This window comes from Manis pentadactyla, chromosome X (genome assembly GCF_030020395.1).
Source record: "Manis pentadactyla isolate mManPen7 chromosome X, mManPen7.hap1, whole genome shotgun sequence".
In the NCBI taxonomy this organism is placed as follows: domain Eukaryota; kingdom Metazoa; phylum Chordata; class Mammalia; order Pholidota; family Manidae; genus Manis; species Manis pentadactyla.
Genome location: NC_080038.1, coordinates 112,915,499 through 112,943,384, shown reverse-complemented (window position 1 = coordinate 112,943,384; position 27,886 = coordinate 112,915,499). Strand labels below are relative to the sequence as shown.

At 36.6% G+C, this 27,886-nt stretch overlaps 1 protein-coding gene across 1 annotated transcript in view; it reads left to right on the top strand.

Annotated features, from left to right (window-relative positions):
* The window catches only part of WDR44 (WD repeat domain 44), a 114,772-nt gene that overhangs the window by 1,808 nt on the left and 85,078 nt on the right, over nt 1-27,886 (top strand). Inside the window, exon 2 of the mRNA XM_036929949.2 lies at nt 23,409-23,442. Within this exon, the coding sequence (XP_036785844.2) occupies nt 23,409-23,442 (34 nt within the window). The remainder of the gene's footprint in view (nt 1-23,408; nt 23,443-27,886) is intronic.

Below are 27,886 nucleotides of genomic sequence, written 5' to 3'. Positions count from 1 at the left end.
GGTTAAATGAAAGACCTGATCCTTTAGTGTTTTTGTGTGTTTATGTGGAGTGGGGGGAGGGAAATAACAATTCATGTATATGATTGTATTCAGTTTAGAACTGTGGGACTATTGTTTCATTTCAGTGAATAAAACAAATTGAGTTCTGAAGGACAGTTATATCAGGACCTGTGTAAACAAACTACCTAGTCTAGTACCTGGCACAGTGAAAGAACTCAAACGTTCATTCCCTTCTCCTTCCTTTCTTGGAATTAGCAAATTTAACTTCACACTGTGCTTACTTTGAGAGGAAGTACACATAACTTGGAGTTATTTAACTTACCCAAACCCACTGAGTCATTTTGATAGAATTGATAGTTGCTTCTTCCATCATGGGATCATAAAGTTTCTCAAGCACTTGGACTTTTGATACTAATTGAAAAATAATGACGTCTCTTGGGACCCAGCTGCCTAATTTTAACTCTCACCTGCCCAAATAGTGAGTCTGTTGAGCTCTGTGGATAAAACTATAAGGTGTGTGAATTTCATGACGCCATTTTGTATTAGTGAGGGTATTTGGAAGAGAATTAGACTCATCTGGAGAACAGCATCTGCAAAGAAGTAGCAGTACTGGGAGGATGGGGAAAAGATTGGCGTCATTATCATTTCCTCTCTCTGTTGTGACAGGTTTTGTTATTTGTGTAAGGTACTGTGAGGAGACTTGGTTGGGTTACTAACAACCTAGAAATACAGTGAGAAATCTTGATTTGTAGAAACAGATGGTGTCACTAGATACCTGGTCATCAAGAAATACCTTTTGTCCCTCAATATGTCCCTTGAACTGGAGTGGCACACTATACAAACTTCAGAGGCTAGCAGACTGAATTTGGGCACTGAAAAATCTTTCTTACTACTGGGTGTTCCACAGGATACAGACCATTTCACCAAACTGTAGTAAACTGAGTAGGCAGTTGAGAGTTATCTCATAGGTTTTGTTAATCAGAATTGAAATACACAATCTGTTTCCTAAATTGATTTCTTCTGTTCCTCCTCCAATGGTGTCTTCAGTTTTGTTTTTCTACTCTTTGAAAGCAAACTTAGTAAGTTAAAACTCAGCCTAGGTTTTTATAGAATGACTTGATTCCAGTGGAGCCTACTTTTTCACAGTAGCAGGCTATCTCCACTTGCCCAACTTTGCAATATATACCACATTTATAATGCTTCATTTTTTAAAATTAAAGTATCATTGATAATACAAGCATATGTTGGTTGCAAATATACAACACTGGTTCAACAGTTACCCTTATTATTAAATCTTCATCCCCTCTAGTGCAGTCACTATCTGTCAACATAGTAAGATGATACAGAACCATGAACTCTATTCTTCGTGCTGCACTACCATCCCCGTGACCAACCTATATTGTGATTGTGAATTATTGTGACCCCTAATCCCATTTCCCCTTCCTCTCCCCCTTGGTAACTGCTAGTTCCTTCTTGGTGTCTATGGGTCTACTGATATTTTCTTCCTTCTGTTTTGTTTTGGTTTTTTATACTCCACAAATAAGTGAAATCATTTGGTATTTGTCTTTTTCCACCTGGCTTATTTCACTGAGCATAATACCCTCTAGATCCATGCATGTTGTTGCAAATGGGAGGATTTCTTTTCTTTTTATGGCTGAATAATATTCCATTGTATGAATATACCACATCTTCTTTATCCATTCATCTATTGATGGACACTTAGGTTGCTTCCATATCTTGGCTATTGGAAATAGTGCAGCAATAAACATAGGGGTGCATATGTCTTTTCAGGTCAGGGATCTTATTTTCTTTGGGTAAATTCCTAGAAGTGGAATTACTGGGTCAAATGGTATTTCTATTTTTAGTTTTTTGAGGAACCTCCATACTGCTTTCTACAGTGGCTGTGCCAATTTACATTCCCACCAACAGTGTAGGAGGGTTCCCATTTCTTCACATCATCACAAGCATTTGTTGTCTCTTGTCTTTTGGATGTTGGCCATCCTAACTGGTGTGAGGTGTATCTCATTGTGGTTTTAATTTGCATTTCCCTGATGATTAGTGATGTGGAGCATCTCTTCATTTATAATGCTTCAATTTGATCGATAGTTTAGGTCAGGTTTCCTTATTCTTACCTGTTTTTACATATGAGGAACCTTTGGTTCAGAGAGGTTAATGAATTTGTCTAGGAGACGCAGTTCATAAGTGATAGCTGGGATTTGAAAGTAGTTCTTCAGACTCCCAGTCCAGTATTTTTTTCCAGTACATGTTAGCTGCCCCACACTGTGTGTGTGTGTGTGTGTGTGTGTGTGTGTGTGTGTGTGTGTGTGTGTTTAAGTGTGTAAGTATAAAGAAAGAAGGTATCCTCCAAGAGTTCTGGAGTAAAATGTTTTAGGATCAACTTGCTGAATGGAGCTGATGCATCTACTTAAAACCAGCAGCCCAAACTTTTCAGTTCTATTGGCCAGAAATTCCCACTTTCTTTTTCAGGAATGTGTATTTTGTTTTGTCAGATAGGAATTTTATAAGGTCGTAGCATGCTGCAGCTAGAAGAGACATCTAGTTAAACTCCTTTGTATAAAATGTAAAAACCAAAGCCTAGAGAGGGAAGGTGACTTTTCCAAGGTGCCACAGCAAATGAATGGCAGAGTTAAGACTACAATCTAGATTAATTTCGAAGTCTAGTCTTGTTTTTGCTACTGTGCTCTTTGATAAAGCAGGAAAAGGAGGAGGAAGTGTGGTATAGTAGAAAAAAACCCTGTACTATGAGTCAATTCGTTTCCTCATCTTTAAATTGAAATTACACTCTGAGAACCCTTCCAAGTCTATCACTATGTTGAGGTTTAATAGTGTGCTTTCACCGATAAGCTTTTGTTCTTGGGAAATCTTAACATGATTTTTTATTTTAGTTTTTGGTTTAACAACTGGATGGTATTTGTTATGTGATTCAAGACCTGTAGGTTTGAAATTAAATATTTACTGAGTAAATTATATATAAGATGAATGCACCTACTAGTTTGTGTGATTTATATATACACATACTAAAGGCTGGCACAAAGAACATATTATAAAAATAAATGCCACATTCTTAATTTTTTAGTGGCAAACAAAATATCTTTGAGGCTTTGGAAGGAAGGATAGAATGGTAACATTTTTAGAGTAGTAAAGGATCAGAGACCATTTAGCCTAGCCCTTACATTTAACTAAAAGAGAAACCTAGGCTCAGATAGGGGAAGTGACACATTGCTGATCAGTGGCTGACTTGGAACTAGAACCAAACTCTCCTGATTCCTCATTTATACCATGCTGCCTCCTCTGTGGAAGGAGGGAAAGTATTGCTGGGTATCCCAGTCTAGGTCTGTGGCACTTACCCTGTTAGTGGGGCTCTTAAGATGGTCTACTTCTATCTAATGTGATTCTGTTTTTTCATGCCTTGCTCTCAGGATATTAACTGTTCTAGGAACCTAACTTTTGCCCACTAATTTTCTCCAAGTCAGGATGAAAAATGGTGGCAGAACAGCTGAGCTAAAGCCAGTGGTTGTTGTATTTTATTTTGTTTTGTTTTGTTTTGTTTGTTTGTTTGTTTTTAGGAGTCTGGTTAGTGTCAACCACAGTCTATCATTTTAGATTGGGGTAAGGATGAAATTTCTATTTTCAAGTCATGAGAACTGACATCAAACTGTCCTAAAGAATTGGGCTAGAAAACAAAAAGTTGCAGAGCAGCTTCTCACTTTACTTAGGCATCAGAAACATTTCTGCCTGAATTCAAAATTGATAGAAATTTCAATTGAAAAATATTTGTGCAATATGGGTTATTTTAGGAAACATTTCTTAAAAATGGCTGTTTATGTGTTGCTGTTTTTAATTATAGATTATATTTAATCATGGCTTCATAGGTTATATTTGATGCTGTTGGCTTTGTGGATTGGTAGAAATGTGTTTTGTCACATCCATGTAACATACTGAAGTTAAGGAAAAACCTTCTTCATATTAATTAGTAAATTCAAGTTCTAAATTTAGTGGCTTCCAACTGTCAATGGGTGATTCATGGAGGTAGGACAGCCAGTATGGCAATTTGGGGGCTCAGTTTGAATCTGTACAAACTCCTGTAAACTGAAAAGTTTATTCTGCTCTTGTGATACCTACTGCATAAAACAGGGTAGATAAATCAGATTTTTTAAATGTTGAAAACCTAGATTGTTTTACAATGTTGACAGTTAGGTGGTGGTACTACAGAACAAAATAATTTCTAGTTGTGGCTATTAGAAATTTATTGCATAACCTTTACATTACATAACAATCCATGCGTTCTCTTCAGTTCATTGTTTTGGCTTTGACGAAGTCAGGTGAATTTGCCAGGCAGTCTCCTTGAAAATGCCGTTTGTTTCCTCCTCATACTCTGCCTGCGATTCTGGCAATTACTTCCAAGAGTAGTGTAGGTAGAGGAAGAGAGTGGTGACAGGGGTGGTGGTCACAGTCCAGTATCAGGGGTAGAAGTGGAGGTGGTGAAAATAGCGCTAAGCAGCCATACAGAGACTAGGTCATAAGGCCACTTACTGGGGCATGGATAACTTGAGATAAGACAGATCACACATTTTGTATTGTTTCCAATATACAACTACAGAGTGAGAATTAAATAACCCTTTCTGTAAGAGATTAATAGCCCATGAGAAGTACCTCCAACTAAATTCAAAGTAATAAAAACTAGGTACTTAATGATGTCCTACTGATATTTAACTTGAATTAATAATTAACCTACATTTCTGTTTTCTACCCAGAACTAAACTAATTTCTACAAACTTCAACAAGTTCTCTTCCCCTCTAGCTATCAGATATTATTCTGCTAACCAGCTAAACCTTTAATTGGATGCTTTCCTTAGGCTTAAGAGCAGAACCCTATTCTTTTATTTCAAGCTGAGCAGTCTTTGTGTTAGTCCATTATCTCATTATTCAAAATTGAGGAAAAAGTATGTAAGACATAATGTGGGCCTCATACCTGATGGCAAACTCAATGTTTTTCCACAGTCAGTATACAAATTTATCTTGGATAAAATAGCAACTAACCTATCAGTTATTCTTCTAGCTCTTTTGCTTTCTCTCAGATACTAGGATTACCATATAATCAGGTTCTGCTAAGGCTCTTCAGGTCTTAACATTTTATTACCAGCTCCAGCTGTCTGGCATTTTACAGTTTGGCATTCCATCAGGGTCAGTTTAGTTTTAGTCCACAGAACCTTTTTGTCTGCAAACATTTTAAACATACGGAATTTAACAAGAACACATTTAGGCAACAATTTCCTCATACTAATTTTCTCAGTTCCATCGTTAGTCATTGTCTTGAAGATTGAATACATCGCATCACTGGCATCCAGTGGCCACCCCTTTGCAATATAGCTAGAATAAATTTCAAGATAAAGATTAAAATATATTTAACAAATATATTTACAGGTGTGATCTAAGACTTGATATCATCATGAGCTAGCTGAAGTGACTTAAAAGCACCTTGAGTCATCAGTAACTACCAAATAATCTGGCTTCTAACAAAAATGATTTCTGTAAGCTGCAGAAAGAATGCTTGACCTTTATATTACTTCATTCTAATTTGAGACATCTGTTTAGAGATTTAATAGACAAGGTTATCTTTCTTTTGCAGCCTTTGAAGAAATAAGAAAGGTAGAGACTGAATAGTTGCATGGGTCTTTATTATAAGTCTATTTCCTTGACAAATACATTTTTTATCTCTTAAAAACCTCAGAATTCAAACAACTGAAATAGTTTTAAATTGCAAATGATTGCTTGTCTTGCTAAAAATAAATGTTAAAAAATAATTAGGGTATATAGATTGTTTATGTATTAGTCTTTGTGTTTGTTTTTGGTCTCGTACTTGCTAATATTATATTACATGCTGTAGTCATTTCTAACTGCACAATCTCTTGGGTTAACTGAATTGGAGGTGGTTAATCTGTTAATGATTCAACCAATTTGGTATCTGTTTCTGTATATAACAATAATAGATGTAATGTCTTTTTAAAAATCAAAGTAGAATTTTAGTCCTAAGATACTGTGTGTGCTTTTCATAAAGTGTTTGTCTTTCTGAATCAGAAGAGTATGTTGTCAGCTTGCAAGTTTGTGAAATGAGTAAATTAAATCTTTCTGGTTGAAGTTTTTATTGCAATCATGATTTAAATGGTTGCATTTTAACACTAGTGTATCGTATTCAAAACTGTGGTTCAATTCTGATAATACCCCAAGGGGAACTTTAATTGCACAAATAGGCTTAAGATCAGAAAAATTTTTATTTTCTCCACAGGGCACTAATACTTACATTTTTTAAAAGGAGAGAGGTGGAAGGATAAAATGTTAAAACAAAACAAAAGCATAGTCAAGGGGGAAGCATAAAATTTTTGGAAACTTCAAACAGAAACCTTTAACAATATTTCCCAGTAGACAGCCTGAACAGAGGAGGCCATACCTGTATAAAACCTACTTAACAACTACTAATTGTTATAGACTATTCCAGTACAAACTCATTGAACTATGGGCATTCTTATGAACCACAGGTTAGGCTTTCTAGAGAACCAATAAATAGAATGTAGAGAGCTGTATTCAAACTCACTTTCTCAGAAGCAGACATCCTGATTACTAAGTACGCTCAAGAGAAGAGGTGGGAGTGGTCTTCTGGCATTCTCTTGAACTGGAAAGACTAGTCATCGATGAAATTAATACCCATAGTCCTCTTTTAAATTTGTTCCTGAAAGTCTATATTTAATTAAAATTGGAACTGAAGGAATTTTTTTTTTTGGTTCTTAGTAGTAGCTAACAATTTGTGGGGGGGGGTTGATATCATTAATCTGCAATTACATAAGGAACATTATGTTTACTAGACTCCCCCCATCAACAAGTACCCCCTGCAAACGACATTACAGTCACTGTCCATCAGCATAGTAAGATGCTGTAGAATCACTGCTTGTCTTCTCTGTGTTGCACAGCCCTCCCTGTGCCCCCCCATTATACATGCTAATTGTACTGCCCCCTTTTACCCCCACCCACCCCATATCCCTCCCTCCCCACCTCTCCCCCCCAGTCCCATTCCCTTTGGTAACTGTTAGTCCTTGCTTGGGTTCTGTGAGTCTGCTTCCGTTTTGTTTCTTCAGTTTTTTCTTGTTCTTATACTCCACATAGGAGTGAAATGATTTGGCACTTGTCTTTCTCCACCTGGCTTATTTCACTGAGCATAATACCCTCTAGCTCCATCCATGTTGTGGCAAATGGTAGGATTTGTTTCCTTCTTATGGCTGAATAATATTCCATTGTTTATATGTACCACATCTTCTTTATCCATTCATCTACTGATGGACACATAGGTTGCTTCCAATTATTGGCCATTGTAAATAGTGCTGCGATAAACATAGGGGTGCATATGTCTTTTTCAAACTGGGCTGCTGCATTCTTAGGGTAAATTCCTAGGAGTGGGATTCCTGGGTCAAATGGTATTTCTATTTTGAGCTTTTTGGGGAACCTCCATACTGCTTTCCACAATGGTTGAACTAGTTTACATTCCCACCAGCAGTCTAGGAGGGTTCCCCTTTCTCCACATCCTCACCAACATTTGTTGTTGTTTGTCTTTTGGATGGTGGTGATCCTTACTGGTGTGAGGTGATATCTCATTGTGGTTTTAATTTGCATTTCTCTGATGACTAGCGATGTGGAACATCTTTTCATGTGTCTGTTGGCCATTTGAATTTCTTCTTTGGAGAACTGTCTGTTCAGATCCTCTGCCCATTTTTAATTGGATTATTTGCTTTTTGTTTGTTGAGTTCCGTGAGCTCTTTATATATTTTGGATGTCAACCCTTTATTGGATCTGTGATTTATGAATATATTCTCCCATACTGTAGAATGTCTTTTTATTCTATTGGTGGTGTCCTTTGCTGTACAGAAGCTTTTCAGCTTGATATAGTCCCACTTATTCATTTTTTCCTTTTGTTTCCCCTGCCTGGGGAAATATGTTCATGAAGAAGTCACTCATGTTTATCACTCATGTTTATATCCAAGAGATTTTTGCCTATGTTTTTTTCTAACAGTTTTATGGTTTCATGACTTACATTCAGGTCTTTGATCCATTTCGAATTTACTTTTGCGTATGGGGTTAGACAGTGATCCAGTTTCATTCTCTTACATGTAGCTGTCCAGTTTTGCCAACACCAGCTGTTGAAGAGGGTGTCATTTCCCCATTGTATGTCCATGGCTCCTTTATCGTATATTAATTGACCGTATGTGTTTGGATTAATATCTGGACTCTCTGTTCTGTTCCACTGGTCTGTGGCTCTGTTCTTGTGCCAATACCAAATTGTCTTGATTACTGTGGCTTTGTAGTAGATCTTGAAGTTGGGGAGCGAGATCTCCCCCACTTTATTCTTCCTTCTCAGGATTGCTTTGGCTATTAAGGATCTTAGGTCATGCCATATGAATTTTTGAACTATTTGTTCCAGTTCATTGAAGAATGCTGTTGGTATTTTGATAGGGATTGCATTGAATCTGTAGATTGCTTTGGGCAGAAGGCCATTTTGACAATATTAATTCTTCCTAGCCAAGAGCATGGGAAGCGTTTCCACTTGTTAGTGTCCTCTTTAATTTTTTAATTTCTCTTAAGAGTGTCTTGTAGTTTTCTGGGTATAGGTTTTTCACTTCCTTGGTTAGGTTTATTCCTAGGTACTTTATTCTTTTGATGCACTTGTGAATGGAATTGTTTTCCTGATTTCTCTTTCTGTTAGTTCATCGTTAGTGTATAGGAAAGCAACAGATTTCTGTGTATTAGTTTTGTACCCTGCAACTTTGCTGAATTCAGATATTAGTTCTAGTAGTTTTGAAATGGAGACTATGGTTTTTATGTACAATATCGTATCATCTGCAAATAGTGACAGTTTGACTTCTTCTTTACCAATCTGGATGCCTTGTATTTCTTTGTTTGGCCTGATCACCATGGCAAGGACCTCCAGTACTATGTTAAATAACAGTGGGGAGAGTGGGCATCCCTGTCTTGTTCCCGGTTTTAGAGGAAAAGCTTTCAGCTTCTCGCTGTTAAGTATGATGTTGGCTGTGGGTTTGTCATATATAGCCTTTATTATGCCCTGTATACCCATTTTGTTGAGAGTTTTTCTCATGAATGGATGTTGAATTTTGTCAAATGCTTTTTCAGTGTCTATGGAAATGATCATGTGGTTTCTGTCCTTCTTTTTGTTGATGTGTGATGGATGATGTTGATGGATTTTTGAATATTGTACCATCCTTGCATCCCTGAGGTGAATCCCACTTGATCATGGTGTATGATCTTCTTGATGTATTTTTGAATTCGGATTGCAAATATTTTGTTGAGCATTTTTAAATGTATGTTCATCAGGGATATTGGTGTGTAATTTTCTTTTTTGGTGGGGTCTTTGCCTGGTTTGGGTATTAGAGTGATGCTGGCTTCATAGAATGAGTTTGGAAGTATTCCCTCTTCCATTTTTTGGAAAACTTTAAGGACAATGGGTATTATGTCTTCTCTATATGTCCAATAAAATTCAGTGGTGAATCCATCTGGACCAGGGGTTTTGTTCTTGGGTAGTTTTTTGATTACCAATTCAATTTCTTTGCTGGTAATTGATCTGTTTAGATTTTGTTTTTCATCCTTGGTCTGTCTTGGAAGGTTGTATTTTTCTAGGAAGTTGTCCATTTGTTCTAGGTTTCCCAGCTTGTTCGCATATAGATTTTTGTAGTATTCTCTAATAATTTTTTGTATTTCTATGGGGTCCGTCATGACTTTTCCTTTCTTGTTTCTGATTCTGTTGATTTGTGTAGATTCTCTTTTTCTCTTAATAAGTCTGGCTAGGGGCTTATGTATTTTGTTTGTTTTTTCAAAGAACCAGCTCTTGGTTTCATTGATTTTTTTCTGTTGTTTTATTATTCTCAGTTTTATTTATTTCTTGTCTGATCTTTATTGTGTCCCTCCTTCTGCTGACTTTGGGCCTCATTTGTTCTTCTTTTTCCAGTTTCAATAATTATGAGTTCAGACTATTTATTTGGGATTGTTCTTCCTTCTTTAAATAGTTCTGGATTGCTATGTACTTTCCTCTTAAGACTGCTTTTGCTGCATCCCACAGAAGTTGGGGTTTTATGCTTTCGTCATTTGGCTCCATATATTGATTGATCCCTGTTTTCATTTGGTCATTGATCCATTGATTATTTAGAAGCATGTTTTTAAGCCTCCTTGTGTTTGTGAGCCTTTTTGTTTTCTTTGTACAATTTATTTCTAGTTTTATACCTTTGTGGTCTGAAAAGTTGGTTGGTAGGAGTTCATTCTTTTTGAATTTACTGAGGCTCTTTTTGTGGCCTAGTAAGTGGTCTATTCTGGAAAATGTTCCATCTGCACTTGAGAAGAATGTGTATCCTGCTGCTTTTGGGTGTAGAGTTCTGTAGATGTCTGTTAAGTCCATCTGTTCTAGTGTGTTGTTCAGTGCCTCTGTGTCTTTACTTATTTTATGTCTGGTGGATCTGTTGTTTGGAGTGAGTGGTGTGTTGAAGTCTCCTAGAATGAATGCATTGCATTCTATTTCCTCCTTTAATTCTGTTAGTATTTGTTTCATATATGTTGGTGCTCCTGTATTGGGTGCATATATATTTATTGTGGTTATATCCTCTTGTTGGACTGACCCCTTTATCATTATGTAATGTCCTTGTTTATCTCGTTACTTTCTTTGTTTTGAAGTTATTTTGTCTGATACAAGTACTGCAACACCTGCTTTTTTCTCCCTGTTGTTTGCGTGAAATATCTTTTTCCATCACTTGACTTGTAGTCTGTGTATGTCTTTGGGTTTGAGGTGAGTCTCTTGTAAGCTGCATATAGATGTGTCTTGCTTTTTTATCCATTCTGTTATTCTGTGTCTTTTGATTGGTGCATTCAGTCCATTTACATTTATGGTGATTATTGAAATATATGTACTTATTGCCATTGCAAGCTTTAGATTTGTGCTTATGAAAGGTCCAAGGGCAGTTTTTTACTATCTAGCCATCTAACTTAACTCTCTTATTGAGCTATTATTGACAAGGCCCTTCTGTTTCTTTACATTATATATATCATGCCATTCTCTCCTGGCCTATAAAGTCTCTGTTCAGAAGTCTGATGATAGCCTGATGGGTTTTCCTTTGTAGGTGACCTTTTTTCTGTCTCTGGCTGCCTTTAATACTCTGTCCTTGTCTTTGATCTTTGCCATTTTAATTATTATATGTCTTGGTGTTGTCCTCCTTGGGTCCCTTGTGTTGGGAGTTCTATGGGCTTCCATGGTCTGAGAGACTATTTCCTTCCCCAGCTTGGGGAAGTTTTCAGCAATTATTTCTTCAAAGAAACTTTCTATCCCTTTTTCTCTCTCTTCTTCTTGTACTCCTATAATGTGAATGTTGTTCCGTTTGGATTGGTCACACATTTCTCTTAATATTCATTCATTCCTGGAGATCCTTTTATCTCTCTCTGCCTCAGCTTCTCTGTATTCCTGTTCTCTGATTTCTATTCCATTTACGGCCTCTTGCACCTCATCCAGTCTGCTCTTAAGTCCTTCCAGAGATTGTTTTATTTCTGTATACTCCATCCCTACTTGCTCCTTTACCTCTTGCATATTTCTCTGCAGGTCCATCAGGATGGTTATGACATTTATTTTGAATTCTTTTTCAGAAAGATTGGTTATATCTGTCTCCCCAGGCCCTCTCTTGGGGGTTGTCTGGGTAATTCTTTACTGGACCAAATTCTTCTGCCTTTTTATGGAGATAGAGGTAGTTGTAGGCAGGTAGCACATGTGTCAGCTGGTTGAACAAAGTCCTTTTCTGTTTGCTGGTTGCCTTGCCCTTCTCCGCTGCCTGTGTCAGTTACCCACACTCCTGGAGCAGCCTCCGGGTTAATCCCCTATGCTGCCATCGGGGGTTCACCGACAGGGTAGCCCAGAGCCCTGCAGGGAGTGGCAGGCAAGCCAGGTGTGCTCTCCTGCGAGAGCTGCGCCCCTCTTCCTGTGCTGGGCAGCTGCGTGCTGGCAGCGGCCTTTGGGTCTGGCCCGGGCGGCTGCACACCAGGAGGAGATTCTTGGTGGCTGCTGAGGGTTCGGCCGCTCCCTCGCCCCTTGACTGCCACCGCGATAACATGCGGCTGCTCCCAGGTTGTTGTGTTGGTATGGGGCATGCACGCCTGCTCCTGGGCTGCTCTGCTGCCACCAGCGTGCACACCCGCTCTCAAGCTATTGGGCCGCTGTGTCGGGGTCTGCACTGGCCGGGGGAACGACTGGCAGGCTGCTTATCACCATGAGGGGCTTCAGAGCTGCGCTGCCGCCCATGGGATTAGGGCGCCTGGAATTCCCCAGGATTCCCAGCTGCTGGGCTGTGTGTGCTGGGACAATTCCATCCAGCTGTGAGGTCCCTGTCCCTTTAAGACTTTCACAAAGCACTCGCTCTTCTTTTGTTCGAGGGGAGCTGGTTGCGGTGTCCCGCTTGCAGATTTTGCTTTTCTGTTTCTCTAATATCCAGCACACCGTGCACAGTGTGTCTGCGCTCCCGGTGCAGATTACTAGAGCTGGTTGTTTAGCACTCCTGCGCTTCCACTCCCTCCCAACTCCAACTCCTCTCCTCCTGCCAGGGAGCTGAGGTGGGAGGAGTGCTCAGTTCCTGCCGGGCCGCAGCTTGTATCTTACCCCCTTCGTGAGATGCTGAGTTCTCACAGATGTAGATATAGCCTGGCTGTCGTACTGTATCCACTGGTCTCTCTTTTAGGAATAGTTGTATTTGTTGTATTTTCAAAAATATATATGATTTGGGGAGGACATTTCCACTGCCCTACTCATGCCGCCATCTTGGCTCCTCTCAATTTGTGTGTTTTTAAAAAATTTCTATTTCAAAATAAGTTTACCCATGTCAGACTGAAATGGCACGTGGTTTGAACCAGCCCTAGTTCCATTCCACTCACCCCCAGCTTTCTCCTCTTTTTACCCAAATGTCATTTGTACAGAGATTTGCTAGCATAACTTATTGTCCCTTACAACTGAGAAGCAATAGTGATGAAATGTAATGGCTGGGTATTTGGGGAGGAGTAAGGGAAAGACCAGTTAAATTGGAAATAGTGGAAGCATTGGTAAGTGGGATTGATTAAGCATCACAGGTTGATAAAACTAGTACCTTTCTGAGTGAAAGTGAGTAAGTTTGTTAATATTTTGCAACTGGTATTTTATCTTTATTGGGTTGGCTTTAGAGATTAAGGCTAATGATTGACATCAGTCTTTTTTCATTTAAGGGAACTTTATTTACTATCCCTATTAACTCTTTCCATATTTCCCAGCATAGACAGATGTCCACAGTTGGTGTGTTTACGTGGCGATAGGGATGGTGAATAGACATGCTCTATGGTGTTACACTTCTCTTCATCATTTCTTCTACTTTTAAACTTCCTGGTTCTCTCAAATCCCCGAACAGACACATGCACACACACACACACACCCCAGTTCCCATAAGAGTGAAATGAAGGGGACTGAGAAGGCAAGGATAGTGGTGTGGATTTATGGGGCCTTTGTAACTTGGGGACCTTGTGTACTCAGTAAATATTAAATGTTAATAGTGAAACCTTTGTGGAGAAAGACAAAATACCAAATGATTTCATTCATTTGTTGAGTATAAAAACAAAGCAAAACAGAAGGAACAAAATAGCAGTAGACTCACAGACACAAGAAAAGGACTATTGGTTACCGAAGGGGAGGGGTTGGGGAGGTTGAGTGGGAAGGCAGAAGGGGATTAAGGGATACTATAATTGTCAATCACAATATGGGAAGACAGTGCAGCATGGAAAAGACAATGACTCTAACATCTCACTATGCTTATAGACAGTGCCCACACAAAGGGGTGAGGACTTGATAATATGGGTGAATGTTGAAACCACTGTATTGTTTATGTGAAACCATCATAAGATTGTAAATTACTGATACTTTAATTTTTAAAAATAGTGCAGACTTCGGAGGTGTTTCAGTTATCCTGCAGTTATATGAACTCCTTGTTACCAACGTTTTTTTTCTAGGGACGAACGTGTGTTCACAATTAGGAAGTATAGTCCTACATGTTGTTACTTGTAAAGAATGGTAATACCATATTGTCAACTCATGTTGGGCATTATCTTCAAAGTACTTTCATTCACATTATCTTTTCTGATTATCCTGCAGTTCTGTGAGATAGAAGGACAATTTTTGTGAGATGGGTAGGAGTAGTAGTCCAATTTTGCAAATAAAAAAAGCCATAAAGGTGGATAAAGGACAGCCAGAAAAAGAGGAACTTCACATATTTGTGGTAATTAGCTGGTGATTTTGAATGGAGATGTAAAGCATTAGGTTCCTTCCTATATTCCTTTTGTGAACTATAAACATTTGTGATGTTATATTTTAAATTTGAATTCTGAACAGGGAGGCTAGCTCTCCTACTATTTAGGTATATATAATCTACCATTTTAAAAAAACAGTATTTTTATCCTCTTCTTAAGCTTTTACTGGTATTGATTATGGTGAGGTAGCTAGCTATGTCAGAAAATGACCTTGTTACTGAAAGAGCTGGAATCCCAGACACTACTCACTACATTTCAAAGGGTATTCTTTGTTACTAAGAGGAAACCCCTCAAGAAGTGAGCTACTGCTGATTTGGTCTTATGTGCCTCATCAAAAAGTCTTGATCCCAGATTTTTCTTTCTATAATTGTTTTGTAGATTGTTGTCAGTTGTTTAGTTAGGCCACAGGTTCTGGGGGGGGGGGGACGGTTATAACTCTGATTCATATTTTTGACTACAAGCCCCTAATTGGAAACACAATGTTTATTTTTTTCTTTCCTCCCCTTCAAAGATGTTTTCCAGCAGTCACAATGAATGCATGTGGTACTTAGAAACATTTTCCTCCTAATTAAACCTCTGTTAGATATCAAATTAATGGTAAAATGCATTGCTAGTAGCCAAGTAATTAGAAAAATTATGTTATTAGTATTTAAGATATAAATAAGATTGAGTAATCTTTTATGATAAATAATAAACTTGGTCTAAAGAATATTTTATATAGGTAAGCATTCTAGGTAATTTTGAGACAGAGACCATGGGCTTAGACAGAGTAGGGTGAGGGCCTCCAGAAAAAGCAAGGCAAGATATTTACAGTCAAAGCAATGTAACAATGTAAAGTCCCTATCAAAACTCTGTGTTCAGCATTATGCAAAGTCAAGGTCACACTAATTCTCTAGGGTAAAGATACAAGACTAGGAATATAGACATCTTCACTGAGATCATTTGGTAGTATGCTCAGTTCTAACATCTGTGACAGAAAATCCACCGTTGTTACTTTGTGTCCAAATCTTTTAAATGTAGCTTACTGCTATATGTTTCTTGTTGGGTTGATTTGGTTTCTACAAAGTAAATGAATGCTGTTCTCAACATTACTAAATTAGAGAGGTTTAGCAAGTTCCGAAGTCAAGCTAACAGAGTTAATAAAGTGTGTTGCTTGTGTATTTATACCTTTCACTAAAATTGTATTGAATGCACTATTATTATGTCAGAGTTTATAAAGGGCTTGACATTTTGCTTCCTATGGAAACTTGATGGGCAACTGTTAGGTCAGTTGCAGTTATTGTCATTAGATCCAAATCCCAGTGACTGGTGGTCACCTACCTTTGGGATTAATGATCTTATATTCTAATGAAATTTTGCCTCAGATATCTGAAGGTTATCACTGGATCAGGTCAGAGTTATGAAACAAGTAATTCTGTACCATACCACAAAATCATCAGAGCAACGTTTTAAAGCCATGTAAAATTTTAAAATAATATGTGTAAATATTACAATGCAATGGTACTGAACACATATACCTTAGATGGAAAAGGAAAACTCCTATAATTAAAATGCTGAATGGATAGGAACTGAAGAAAATATCTGTCCCACATTATTTTATATTCAAACGTGATCTTTGTTAGTATAAACTCACCATATCCAGTGCATGAAAATAACTTTCTTGTAGAAAACAGGATTATGAATTAATGAATTAAAATACTGTCTGTATTGAAAGTTGCTGAAATACTAATTTGGAAATTGTGTTCATATTCAAAACCTAAGTGGAAGCCACACTAAAAGTAATTTTAGTATTTCATCTGTAACCATGTAGGGTTTTTTTTTTCTTAGACTACTTGTTTATAGCAGACTTTATTTTGAAGCTGTTTCAGAAATTGCTTGTTTTTCAATTTCAGAAACTGTGCTGTGAAATCAAGGATTTTCTGTGTTTGTAATTAGTATTAATATGTTGGAAGGTTTTTTTAATGCTATTAGGTAATCAAGGAACTTTAGCCCTTTAAAGCTAGTTTTTGTTCAACTTTGTAAGAAGCACATTATTTAAATTAAGTTTTGTTAATCAGATATTTAAATACGTCAAAAATATTTTATTTAAAGATACTCTATGATAAACACTCTTGAAATGAAAAATGAACTTGTGAAATTCTCATTTAAGTTTGTTAGGTTTTATTTAAAGTGGTGTATACCACCAATACTTAAATATGTCTACCTGCTGCTTCAGAATTTTCTTAAAGATTTCTCTTTTGTGTGGGGTTTAATAAAAGTCATTTTATGTAGGCATTTGGACCTTTTCTGACCTTTACCTATAAAAAGGAGGAATGTAATTTGCTCTATTTGGTATCAGCAGAAAAATTTGAAGAAATATTTTTTCTAGTTAACCAGATGGATCAAAATATCACGGACATTTCCGCATGCATGTGGGCATGTATGTGTTGGATTATGTCCATGTTTCCTATAATATGTCTCAATTTTAAGGGAAATCAGAGGGTATAAAATTTAGATCATTAATCATGGTATAGATTACATCTTCATTTCTAGAGTAAAGAAGGGTCTTAAAATAGAATTTCCTAAAATTACAGGAACTCTAAAAAATCTTGTTTAAAGATCTTGTAGCTGGTTGGTTGGAAAGGCCAAGAACAGGACTTAATTTTGACCTCTAGTCCCCTATTCCTCCTGTCCCCAAACTCGAACATGAATAGTTGTTTTCTTTAGGCACACAATCACTCTGAAATAGTATGATGTTATCTCTACTTTGAAGTTAGAGACTGTTACAGAGAAAATTGAGTGGTTGTCTAGGGATACTGAAGATTAGTGACACCTCACATATCTGGCACTGCTTTGGTAATGACGATTCTCTGGTACAGCTGGAAATAAGCACATTGAAAGAGCCTCTGAACAATCAAAAAAAGTGCCACAAGGTCCTCAATAAAGTTATGTACAAAAATTTTCATGGGAAGACCCTCACTCAGAATCTCTGGATTCCTCCTTTACCATACAATTCCATTTTTTAAAACCTGGTTTCCTGGCTCAATGGAGATTCAAAGTAAAAATTAGAAGGGGAGGGGGTGAAAGCTTTTAAAGACAGGCATATGGCCAGCTGTAAGAAGTGACCATTTAAATCAAAGAAGGAGGCACAAAACTGTAAAACACAGACATTCCAAGCATAATAGCCTAGGGTCCTGTACTGTGAAGACAGATAAATCCTTGCACCCTACAGTCTCTGGATTACATTAAAATTATAATATATTAAAATACAGGGTATTATTTTAGCATGATAATTACTCCAAATTAGAAAGGAATTGTATATCCATTATTTAAGAAGGTAATTTCAAGGGAAAGATTACTGAAACTGCAAGGCTTATAGTCCATAATGTACTTATTTACAAGCTGTTCTTGAAATTTGAAATTAAGAAATAATGCAAATACTTTCAGAAGACTGACACTCAGAGAAGTTTCATCTCTTGGGCAATTTTATATGTGGAACATTTCATTATTTTATTCCCTGGCAGTGCCCAATCAATTAGGTGTTACTTGTACTGCCATTATTAAAGGCAGATCAGGATTCAGAGCCTTTGACTTAATCATTTGAGTCCAACCCAAGAAGCAGTGCTCATTGCCTTTACTTGTTTGTTCATTCATAAAACCAATTAGAATATTTTCATAGCCGCCATCTTTTAAGACCTTACCCACATGGAGGCTATATATCAAAGTATTTGAGACAATAGGCCCTTAGAGTCAGACTGCATGGGGTCAAATTCTAGCCCTACAATTTGTGAGCTGTGCAATTTAAATGACCCAGTCTGATCCAAGCCTCAGTTTTTTGTTGTGTAAAATAGGGAAGGTAATCTGACTACCTCATAGGAAAGTTAGAAGGACTAAAGCTAAAGCAAGTCAAGCCGTAGCAGTTTTTGGCATATGCTTAGTAAATGATTACCACTGTTTTATTAGTATTATTAGAAGGCGGGCCTCTATTAGGAATGCTTCCTGTGGGAATACTAAATAATGACTTACTGTTCTTAGGTGAAATGAATTGTCCTTTTCTTCGCACATGATACAAATCATTTTAGCCAAATTAGCAAATTATAAATATGTTTTCACTTTTTATTAGATGCCCTATAAATGTTCTATAAATGGATCAAAAAAATGTGCCACAAAAGAATTCTGTTCTTACTACCTGTTAAAGACAGTTTTAGGCTTAATTAGACTGGAAGAAGCTATGGTAGTCTGAAATGTTTTGCTGCCTAACAGGACCTTAACAACTTTGTAACATTTAAAATCTTTCAAACATGAGTATCTTTTGTTCCTAGTTTTTTGTTTAATGATATCACAGAAGTGCAAGCACGATCCGATTTTGGTCACTAACTCAATATAATCTGGCTTTTTTCATGTTCCCTCCCTGTTGCTAAATGGGCTGGAGGCTGACGGCTGTATGGCGTCTTTTCTGTGCTCCAGAAATTATTCTCAGTCTCCCCACTACTGAAAGACGGCCAAGTGCCTTGGAGAAACTTGGTAATTCTCATCATTTGTGAGTTTCTATGGAGCAATTCAAAGCTGCTGAAGAAACTAACACTTGTTCTGTGTGCCCCATGTGCTTTCACTTAATCCTTATGGTAGCCCTATGGAGTAAATGGTTTTACCTCCCTATAAAGAGGAAGAGGAGATTGAGGCTTGGAGAAATTAAATGATTTGATTAAGGTCACACATAGGATAAATGGTAGAAAGAATATTCAAGCAAAGTTCCTCTGCTCAGAAGCCCAGGCTCTTTTCATTACTTCTCCTTGGCTCTCAAAAGGAAGTAATAAATTATTCTTTATAGTTTGTACACAGCTATATGTATGGGCCCACCAGAAACAATCTGGAATATTTCCATGTGTGTCAACAGTTGGTCTATAACAGATCTGGTGAATCAACAGCCAGAAAGTGCTCTTCATGAAACCAGTTACATACAAGATCTAAACATGACCCCCTAATTCTGTGTTTTTGACAGGTGAAAAACCTAGTCAGATTTCTCAAACTGAGGGTCACGGGGTAGGTGGATTTTCTTTTTGTTCCCTTCTCTAACTCATATGAGGCTTAATTTTACTTAAATCTTACGTCTTCCTGCCTCTTACAGCAGATGATTTTTTTTCCCCAATATTCAGAATATGTGCTACATGGAAATTTGAGCCCCTTGAAGATTTTGGGTTTTTTGTTGTTGTTGTTTTGATTGCACTTGTATTGTTTTAGATATCCTTTGTATGGTATCTTTTTTCATTTTTAAAAATCAGGAAAGCCTTCATACTAATCACCTGGATAAACAGGATTTTGTTACATAGCAGAGCACTATAGGTTTGCTAGGGAATCCAAATACTTGGGAATATAAAAATTTTCATTTCTGGAAATTGTCCTTTGTTCACATGAAATTAAATTGTCTGGGCACTGCAATTATATGGGCAGGCAATATTTTATTCAGCTACCTTTTTTGTTTTTCAAACAAGCTTTAAAAAACCCCTGACCTAGAATTGTGTCTTAATCATTTTCGTATCTGCAGTCCCTGATAGATAGAAGGTATTCCATAGATGTTTGCTGGGTAAAGGCGTTGATTTTCTGGAGTAATATTTTTATTGCACTAAGTTTTGATTAGAGGTCAAGAATTCCTACACCAAATATGGATTACTCAATTTGACATATGAAGAGCACCGTAGTAGGACTCCATGCTTCTCTTCGTTCTGCCACTAAATATGTGTCTTTGGGGAAAGTTGCTTAATTTCTTGACACCTTAGTTTCTTTATCTGTAAAAAAAAGGCTGTGTGATTAGGTGATCTTGAAGGTGTTAAATTCAACACAAAGTTGTATCATCTCTGTGATCATTGAATTTTACCAAAAAAATTTTAGAGATGAAATAATAGTAATCATTTACAGGTGTTTCTTACTACATAACCTTGAAATATAATAAGTGGCTATAAGGGTGTGTCTACCTTAGGCTTTCAAGTATATGTCAAACTGTTAGCATTTGAAAAAAAGAAATGTGGGGTGGGGAAGGGTGGAAATAATTGATGAAAACTTATTCTTTAATATTATATCTAAGAGTAGTCCATGTTTAAGAGTTAGAGTTTTGCTCAAGTTGAAGAATAAGCTCTGAACAAAAATGGGTATCTCTCTTCAAAAGCAATGTAAATGTCTGATGTGTATAAAACTTTTGCATGTCAAATTTGTGAAAATTAAAAAAAAACACTCACTTTTGGCAGAGATAGGCACTCAGAGCAGTGGGAGTGTAAACTGGTACAACTATTCTGGGGGACAATTTGAAAGTTTCTCAAAATGCTGAAAAGAGTGCATAGCCATACCTCAGAGATACTGGGGATTCAGTTCCAGAGCCCTGCAGTAAAGTGAGCAATCACAATAAAGCAAGTCAAATGATTTTTTTTGGTTTCCCAGTGCATGTAAAAGTTATGTTACACTATACTGTAGTCTGTTAAGTTTGCAGTAGCATTATTTATTTAAAAAAACAAACATACCTTAATTTAAAAATACTTTATTGCTAAAAAATGCTAACCATCACCTGAGCTTTCAATGAGTCATAACATTTTCGCTGGCAGAGAGGGTCTTGCTTTCATACTGATGGCTGCTAACTGATCAGGGTTGTAATTGCTGAAGGTTGGGGTGGCTGTGGCAATTCTTAAAATAAGACAACAGTGAAATTTACCATATCAGTTGACTCTTCCTTTCACAAGCAATATCTCAGTAGCATACAATGCTGTTTAATGGCATTTTACCCACAGTAGAACTTCTTTCAAAATTGGAGTTGATCCTCTCACACCCTGCCACTGTTTTATCAACTAACTTTATATTATATCTTAAATATTCCAAATCCTTTGTTGTCATTTCAGCAATTTTAACAGCATCTTCACCAGTACATTCCATCTCAGGAAACCACTTACTTTGCTCATCCATAAGAAGCAACTCCTCATGCATTAAAGTTTTATCACAAGATTGAAGCAATTCAGTCACATCTTAAGACTCTACTTCTAATTCTAGTTCTCTTGCTGGTTCCACCACATGTGCAGTACTCCCTCCACTGAAGTCTTGAACTCCTCAAAATCATCCATGAGGGTTGGAATCAACTTCTTCCAAACTATTAATGTTGCCATTTCAACTTGTCATGAATCACGAATGTTCTTAATGGCATATAAAATGTTGAATCCTTTCTAAAAGGTTTTCAATTTACTTCACCCAGAGCCATCAGAAAATCATTATGGCAGCTATAGCCTTACAAAATGAATTTCTTCAATAATAAGACTTGAAAATTGAAGTGACTTCTTGATGCATGGGCTGCAGAATGGATGTTGTTAGCAGGCCTAAAAACATTAATCTTGTACATCTCCATCAGAGCTCTTGGGTGACCAGGTGCATTATCACTGAGCAGTCATATTTTGAAAACAATCTTTTATTCTGAGCAGTTGGTCTCAACAGTGTACTTAAACTACTCACTCAGTCAACCATGTTGTAGATGTATGTGCTGTCATCCAGACTTTGTTCTTGCATTTATAGCACACAGGTAGAGTAGATTTAGCATAATTCTTAAGGGTCTTAGCATTTTCAGAATGGTCAGTGAGCCTTGGCTTCAACCTAAGTCACCAACTTCATTAGTCTCAAACAAGAGTCAGCCTGCCTTTTGAAGCTTTGAAGCCAGGCATTGACTTTTCCTTTCCAGCTATTGAAAGTCCTTGATGGCATCTTCTTCCAATAGAAGGCTGTTTCATCAACTGAAACTGTTGCTTCATGTAGCCACCTTTGTTAATAATCTTAGCTAGATCTTAAGGATAACTTGCTAAAGCTTCTGCATCAGCACTTGCTACTTCATCTTGTACTTTTCATGTTATGAAGATGGCTTCTTTCCTTAAACCTCATGAACCAACCTCTGCTAGCTTCAGACTCTTTCTGCAGCTTCTTCACCTCTCTCAGCCTTCTTAGAACTGTAGAGACTTAGGGCCTTTCTCTGGATGAGGCTTTGGCTTAAGGGAATGTTGTGGCTGGTTCGATCTTTTATCCAGACCACTAAAACTTTCTACATGTCAGAAATAAGGCTGTTTTGCTTTCTTATTCTTACATGTTCATAGAAGTAGCCTATTTAGTTTCCTTCAAGAACTTTTCCTTTACATTCACAATTTGGCTGTTTGTCTCAAGAAACCTAGCTTTCAGCCTATCTTGGCTTTTGACATACCTTCCTGATTAAGCCTAATCATTTCTGGTAAAAGATATGCCTTTTACTTGAACCACTTTGGTTATTAATTGGCCAGATTTCAATGTTTTCACTCTTCTTTTTACTTGAACCACTTTGGTTATTACTTGGCCAGATTTCATTGTTGTGTGTCAGGGAATAAAGAGGCCTGAGGAGAGGGAAAGAGATGAGAAAACAGCTGGTCAGTGGAGCAGTCAGAACACACACATTTATTGATTAAGTTTGCTATTTTATATGGGCTCAGTTTGTGACCCCCCCCTAAAACAATTACAATAGTAACATCAAAGATCACTGATAACAGACTACCATAATGGATATAATAATAATGAAAAAGTTTGAAATATTGCAAGAATTACCAAAATGTGACACAAAGTGAGCATTTGCCATTAGAAAATGATACTCATATACTTAGACTCAGCACACATAATGCCATTAGAAAAGTGATACTCATATACTTAGACTCAGGGTTGCCACAAAAAAATAAAGTAAAGCTCAATAAGACAAGGTATACCTATATGCTTCTGATTTGCAATTCTACTTCTAGAGAAATTTATTTTAAAGAAATTTATCATGCAAGAGTGCAAAATTTTGTTTACAAAGATACTTACTATAGTGGAAGACAAAAGAAACTCAAATCTCTAGGTGGTAAAGATTATGGGTCATTATGTTTTCTACATTTTCTACATGTACAGAAAATTTTTTTCAATTACAAAATATATATATGTATTTGGAAACATGGGCTTGTCGTCAATAAGTATATAAAAGTATTTCTCTTCTCACCTCCACTATTCATTGCCTCCTTGCTTTTATTTCTGAACAGGTCTCCAGGAAAGGTTGGGATTTCAACATTAAAGGTAAGTTATGCTTTCTGAAAGTTACGTGTTTCTACAAATCGCATATACTTTTCATTTGCTACTCTTGTTTACATAATTTTTCTCTCTCTTGCTTTTGCTTTCTGTCACTTTTTGCTAAATAATACTGTTACTGCATCCTATAAGGTGAGATTAGGTACTCTAGAAATAGCTAAATATTATGCTACAAAGAAGGGATGGTAAGTATCTTTTAGATTTCCACTAATTTTTATTTGAGTGTGTGTGTTTTATCTGAAAAAGTAATACTTGAATGACAGAAATGTAGAGTAACCAAAATACTTGTATACATTTAATAGGCACATGTATTGATATCATCACTATATATAAAAATTAATCCCAACAGTCAATCCAAGTAGTGGAGTTCCGTATTGAAATGTTATGCCCATGAGAGCCATTTTAAGTACAAGAACATTACCAAACACAACTATTTACATCAAATAGTATTTACTGTACATGTATGTTTGTGTGTGTATGTCTGTATAGTCTCAACATACTCCTTTTTTTTTCAATTACAGTGTCTGTAACTTCTATTTATGCACACTGGATGTTGATCTCTTTGATAAAATTGTGGTATATTCATATGGAATAGTCTACAGCAGTGGATATGAATGAATTAGTATGCAGAGTAGCATAAATAAATTTCAGCACCTTAGTTGGGGGAAAACAAGTCACAGAAAAATACATGCAGTAAGATTCCATTTATATTAAGTTAAAAGGCATGCAAAATGAAAGGATATATTGTTTAGAGGTACAAAGTTTAGGGTATCAGTCATCTGTGAGGAGGAAAAATGTAATGGGGTGGACAAGGATATATAAGAGATTTGAAAGCTAGTGATGATAATGTTCCTTTTTTTAAACTGAGTTCTTAAGAAAGGTTATTTCATAATTCTTTATTCCTTATAGTTTATAGAAATCCTCATATTTACTCTAATAAAAACAATTTTAAAAATAATATGTGGACATGATTTAAATTGACTCAGTGTAAAAAGTGGATGGTTGAACATGTAGCTTCCCTCCCATCCCTCATCCTCTACCTCCCAATCTCCATATCCAGAGACATTTGCTGTTTATGCTTAACAGTTTTTAAAGCCACTTAACTCTAAGATATTTTTAGGTTATAACAAATAGGTTTTGGGAATTTGCTTTATCTCAGAATTATAGGTTGTCTTTAACTTGAATAATGTTAGACAGAAAATGTACATATTTAATACATATGAAGTTGGATATTGTTATTTTTTACTTCTTATTTTGAAATAATTATAGATTTCACAGGAAGCTACAAATATAGTTCAGAGAAGTCTGTGTATCCTTCACCCATTTCCCAGAGGTTATATCGTAATTTTAGTACAGTATTGACAGGTGGAATTTACAGTGGTAGAATGTGAGTGTATAGTCCTATGTCAGTTTATTACATGTGTATATTTGTGTAACCACCAACAATCAAAATGTAGATCTAGTTCATCAGCACAAAGATCTCCCTTGCACTACCCCTTTATAAAGTCCCATCTTTCACCTCCCCCACATCATCCCTAACCCCCAAGGCCAGCCACTAATCTGTTTACATCTATATAATTTTGTCATTTGAGAATGTCCTATAAGTGGAATCATTTAGTGTGTAAACTTTTGATACTGGCTCAGAGGATTGTGATCCATCCAGACTGTTGCGTGTATCAATGGTTTATTCCTTTTTATTGTTAAGTAGTAGTCTGTGGTATGGGTGTACTCATACTACTGAGTGCATATCATGTGTAACAGCATATCAGTTTATATCAAAAATTTGATGAAGTCTCAAGTTTTGATGATTTTACAGTCTCACAGAAGAAACTCATACAGTAGGATAATATATGAGGTATTGATGTTTGTAGAATAAAATAGACTCTAAGTGCAACAAGGAGTTTGGAGGAGGAAAGAGGAAATAGAACAATCATGAGAGCACTGTTACCTGGAATAGCAGAGAAAAGTGTCAGGAAGAAGGTAGAGCTTGTGCTAGGCTTTGAAAATTGGGAAAGATTTGCACAGGTAGATGGAAACTGAGAAAGCATTGTGTATTAGTCATTAGTGTGAACTAACTAATATGCAAAGGCATGGAATTTTCTGGGAGCATTGAAAGACTGGTGTGACTGATGTAAATGTTCCTTGTGGATTGTTGGAAAAGTAAATTGGGGCCAGATTTCAGTGAGCCTTGAATGTAAGGTTAAGGATTCTGGGCTTTAAATTTTTGAAGCACAACATTTAGAAAGTAAATTTTTATATGACTTACAGTTGTGCACGCCAAGGTTTTTTGCTGGGGAATTAATGAAATATAAGTGGTAGAAGGGCGAAAGAAAGTTTGGAGGAAAGAGACTAAGTGCAGATAGAACTGTTAAGAGGCAGAGTGCCAAGACATGAGACTCTGACAAAGGGCTAGTGTTGATAGGAACTAATGGATGGATGTGACAACTGTTTAAAAGTTGTTGCCTATTGTTTTTTCTCTTCTCAGCAAAAAAGATTATGGCTCACATCTCTAAGACATTTTTTTAAATTTCACTTCGTTGACTAATAGCTCCCCCTATATCACTACTAAAACTAGAAGTGAACAGAATATTTTAGCTAACATAGTAATACAGATTTATTTGAAGGTAGATCACTTAAGTACAAATGATTGTGAAACTGAGTTAATCTTTTGTTCAGTGTGCTTATTAAAATTAAAAAGCTCAAGCTCACATCTTATAACAATACTATGAGGACAATACAGGCAGCTCCCTAATATCCAATACAGATGGAGGGAAACACTGATGTGAATCGCTAGAAATTGAATGACCTACCCTAACATTTAAGCCTGTTTCTGAGGTTTTGATAGGTAGGGGTTAGAGAAATGACCTGGTAGTGGAAAGCAAGGATGTATCCTTCTGTATTCTTCACAGTAGTTACTGTGCTTTAGTAATGGGACAGCCCATCTCCAGAAGGAGATAATAAATGAGAACTGACTCAAGTCTAAGTTGGTATTGGTTGTCTGCAGTCACTTGTCAGCTTCCATTACTTTATCTGCAAAGCCTGACTAAGATGCTAGGGAAAGAACCTGTATCTTATACACCCCTGGAAGATAATCATAGATAACTATGTATATACCAAATCAGGTTTTACTAAAAAATCTTATGATCAACTTCTCCAGAGATCCTCTGGTATTTGCCATATCACTCCTTTAAATTTGTGATGTAACAGCAGTTTACCTTATGGGAGTTGATATCTTTCAAAAGTTCAAAGTCCAAGAGAGTTTTGCTAAAGCCAAATAAAAAAGAAGTCTAAACTAATCTCTGCTTGGCAGTTTAGGTCAGTGTAATCTGTCATCTTTGTAAGTACTTAATTAAAGCAAGTTAAATTGAGGTACAGGAATTATTAGTGTGCATCTTTGTTTAGGTTATCTTAAATATCCATGGAATTAGTTGTGCTTCTGATTTTCCTACTAATGAACAGTTTTTGAAGGATAACTGGATAAATATACTTAATTCATAAGACAGTTGAAGGTGTTATGCATTAACTGTTCCTAAGACCCATCCACTTTCAAATATTCTCTCCTTCATCTTGTCAAGATTATCTTAGTAATAGTTTTTTATTAGAATTTTTCTCTACTTTAAAACCAGAATTTGATTAAAGGATATATAAACTTAAGATATGTGTATTAACTAAAAAAAAAGAGTATGCATTATTCAACATTCATTCAGCAAACGATTACTTTTGCCAGGCACTGTTTTAGGTACTAGGTAAGTAGTGATAAAACAAAGTCCATGCTCTCTTGGAGCTTCCGTTCTAGTGGGGAAGGCAGAAGACAAAAAAAATTTAAGGGGGTCAATTCAGAAGGTGATAAGTGCAAGAAGAAAAGAAAAACAGGATAATGTGACAGAAAATTATAGGGGAAAACTTCAGGAAAAAACTTAATGAAATGGAGTTAAGCCATTAAGTCATCTACCTGATAGAGTTCAAAGTATGGTAATAAAGATACTCACTGGACTTCAGAGAAGAGTAGATAAACTCAGTGAGAACTTTAACAAAGAGATAGAAAATATAAAAAAGAACCAATTAGAATTAAAGAATACAATAAATGAAATGAAAAATATACCAGAAGGAATCAACAGCAGATTAGAGGATGCATAAGAACAGATCAGCAACATGGAAGACAGGGTGATGGAAAGCACTCAAGCTGAATAGTGGGGGAAAAAAGGTAAAAAGAAATGAAGATAGGGTAAGGGACCTCTGGTACAATATCAGATATCCTAACATTTGCATAATCGGAGTCCCAGAAGGAGAAGAGAGAGAAAGAGGTGGAAAACTTATTTGAAGAAATAATAACTGAAAACTTGCCTAACCTAGGGAAGGAAACAGACATCTAGGTCTGGAACACTGAGAGCTCCAAACAAGGTGAACCCAAGGAGGTCCATACCAAATCACA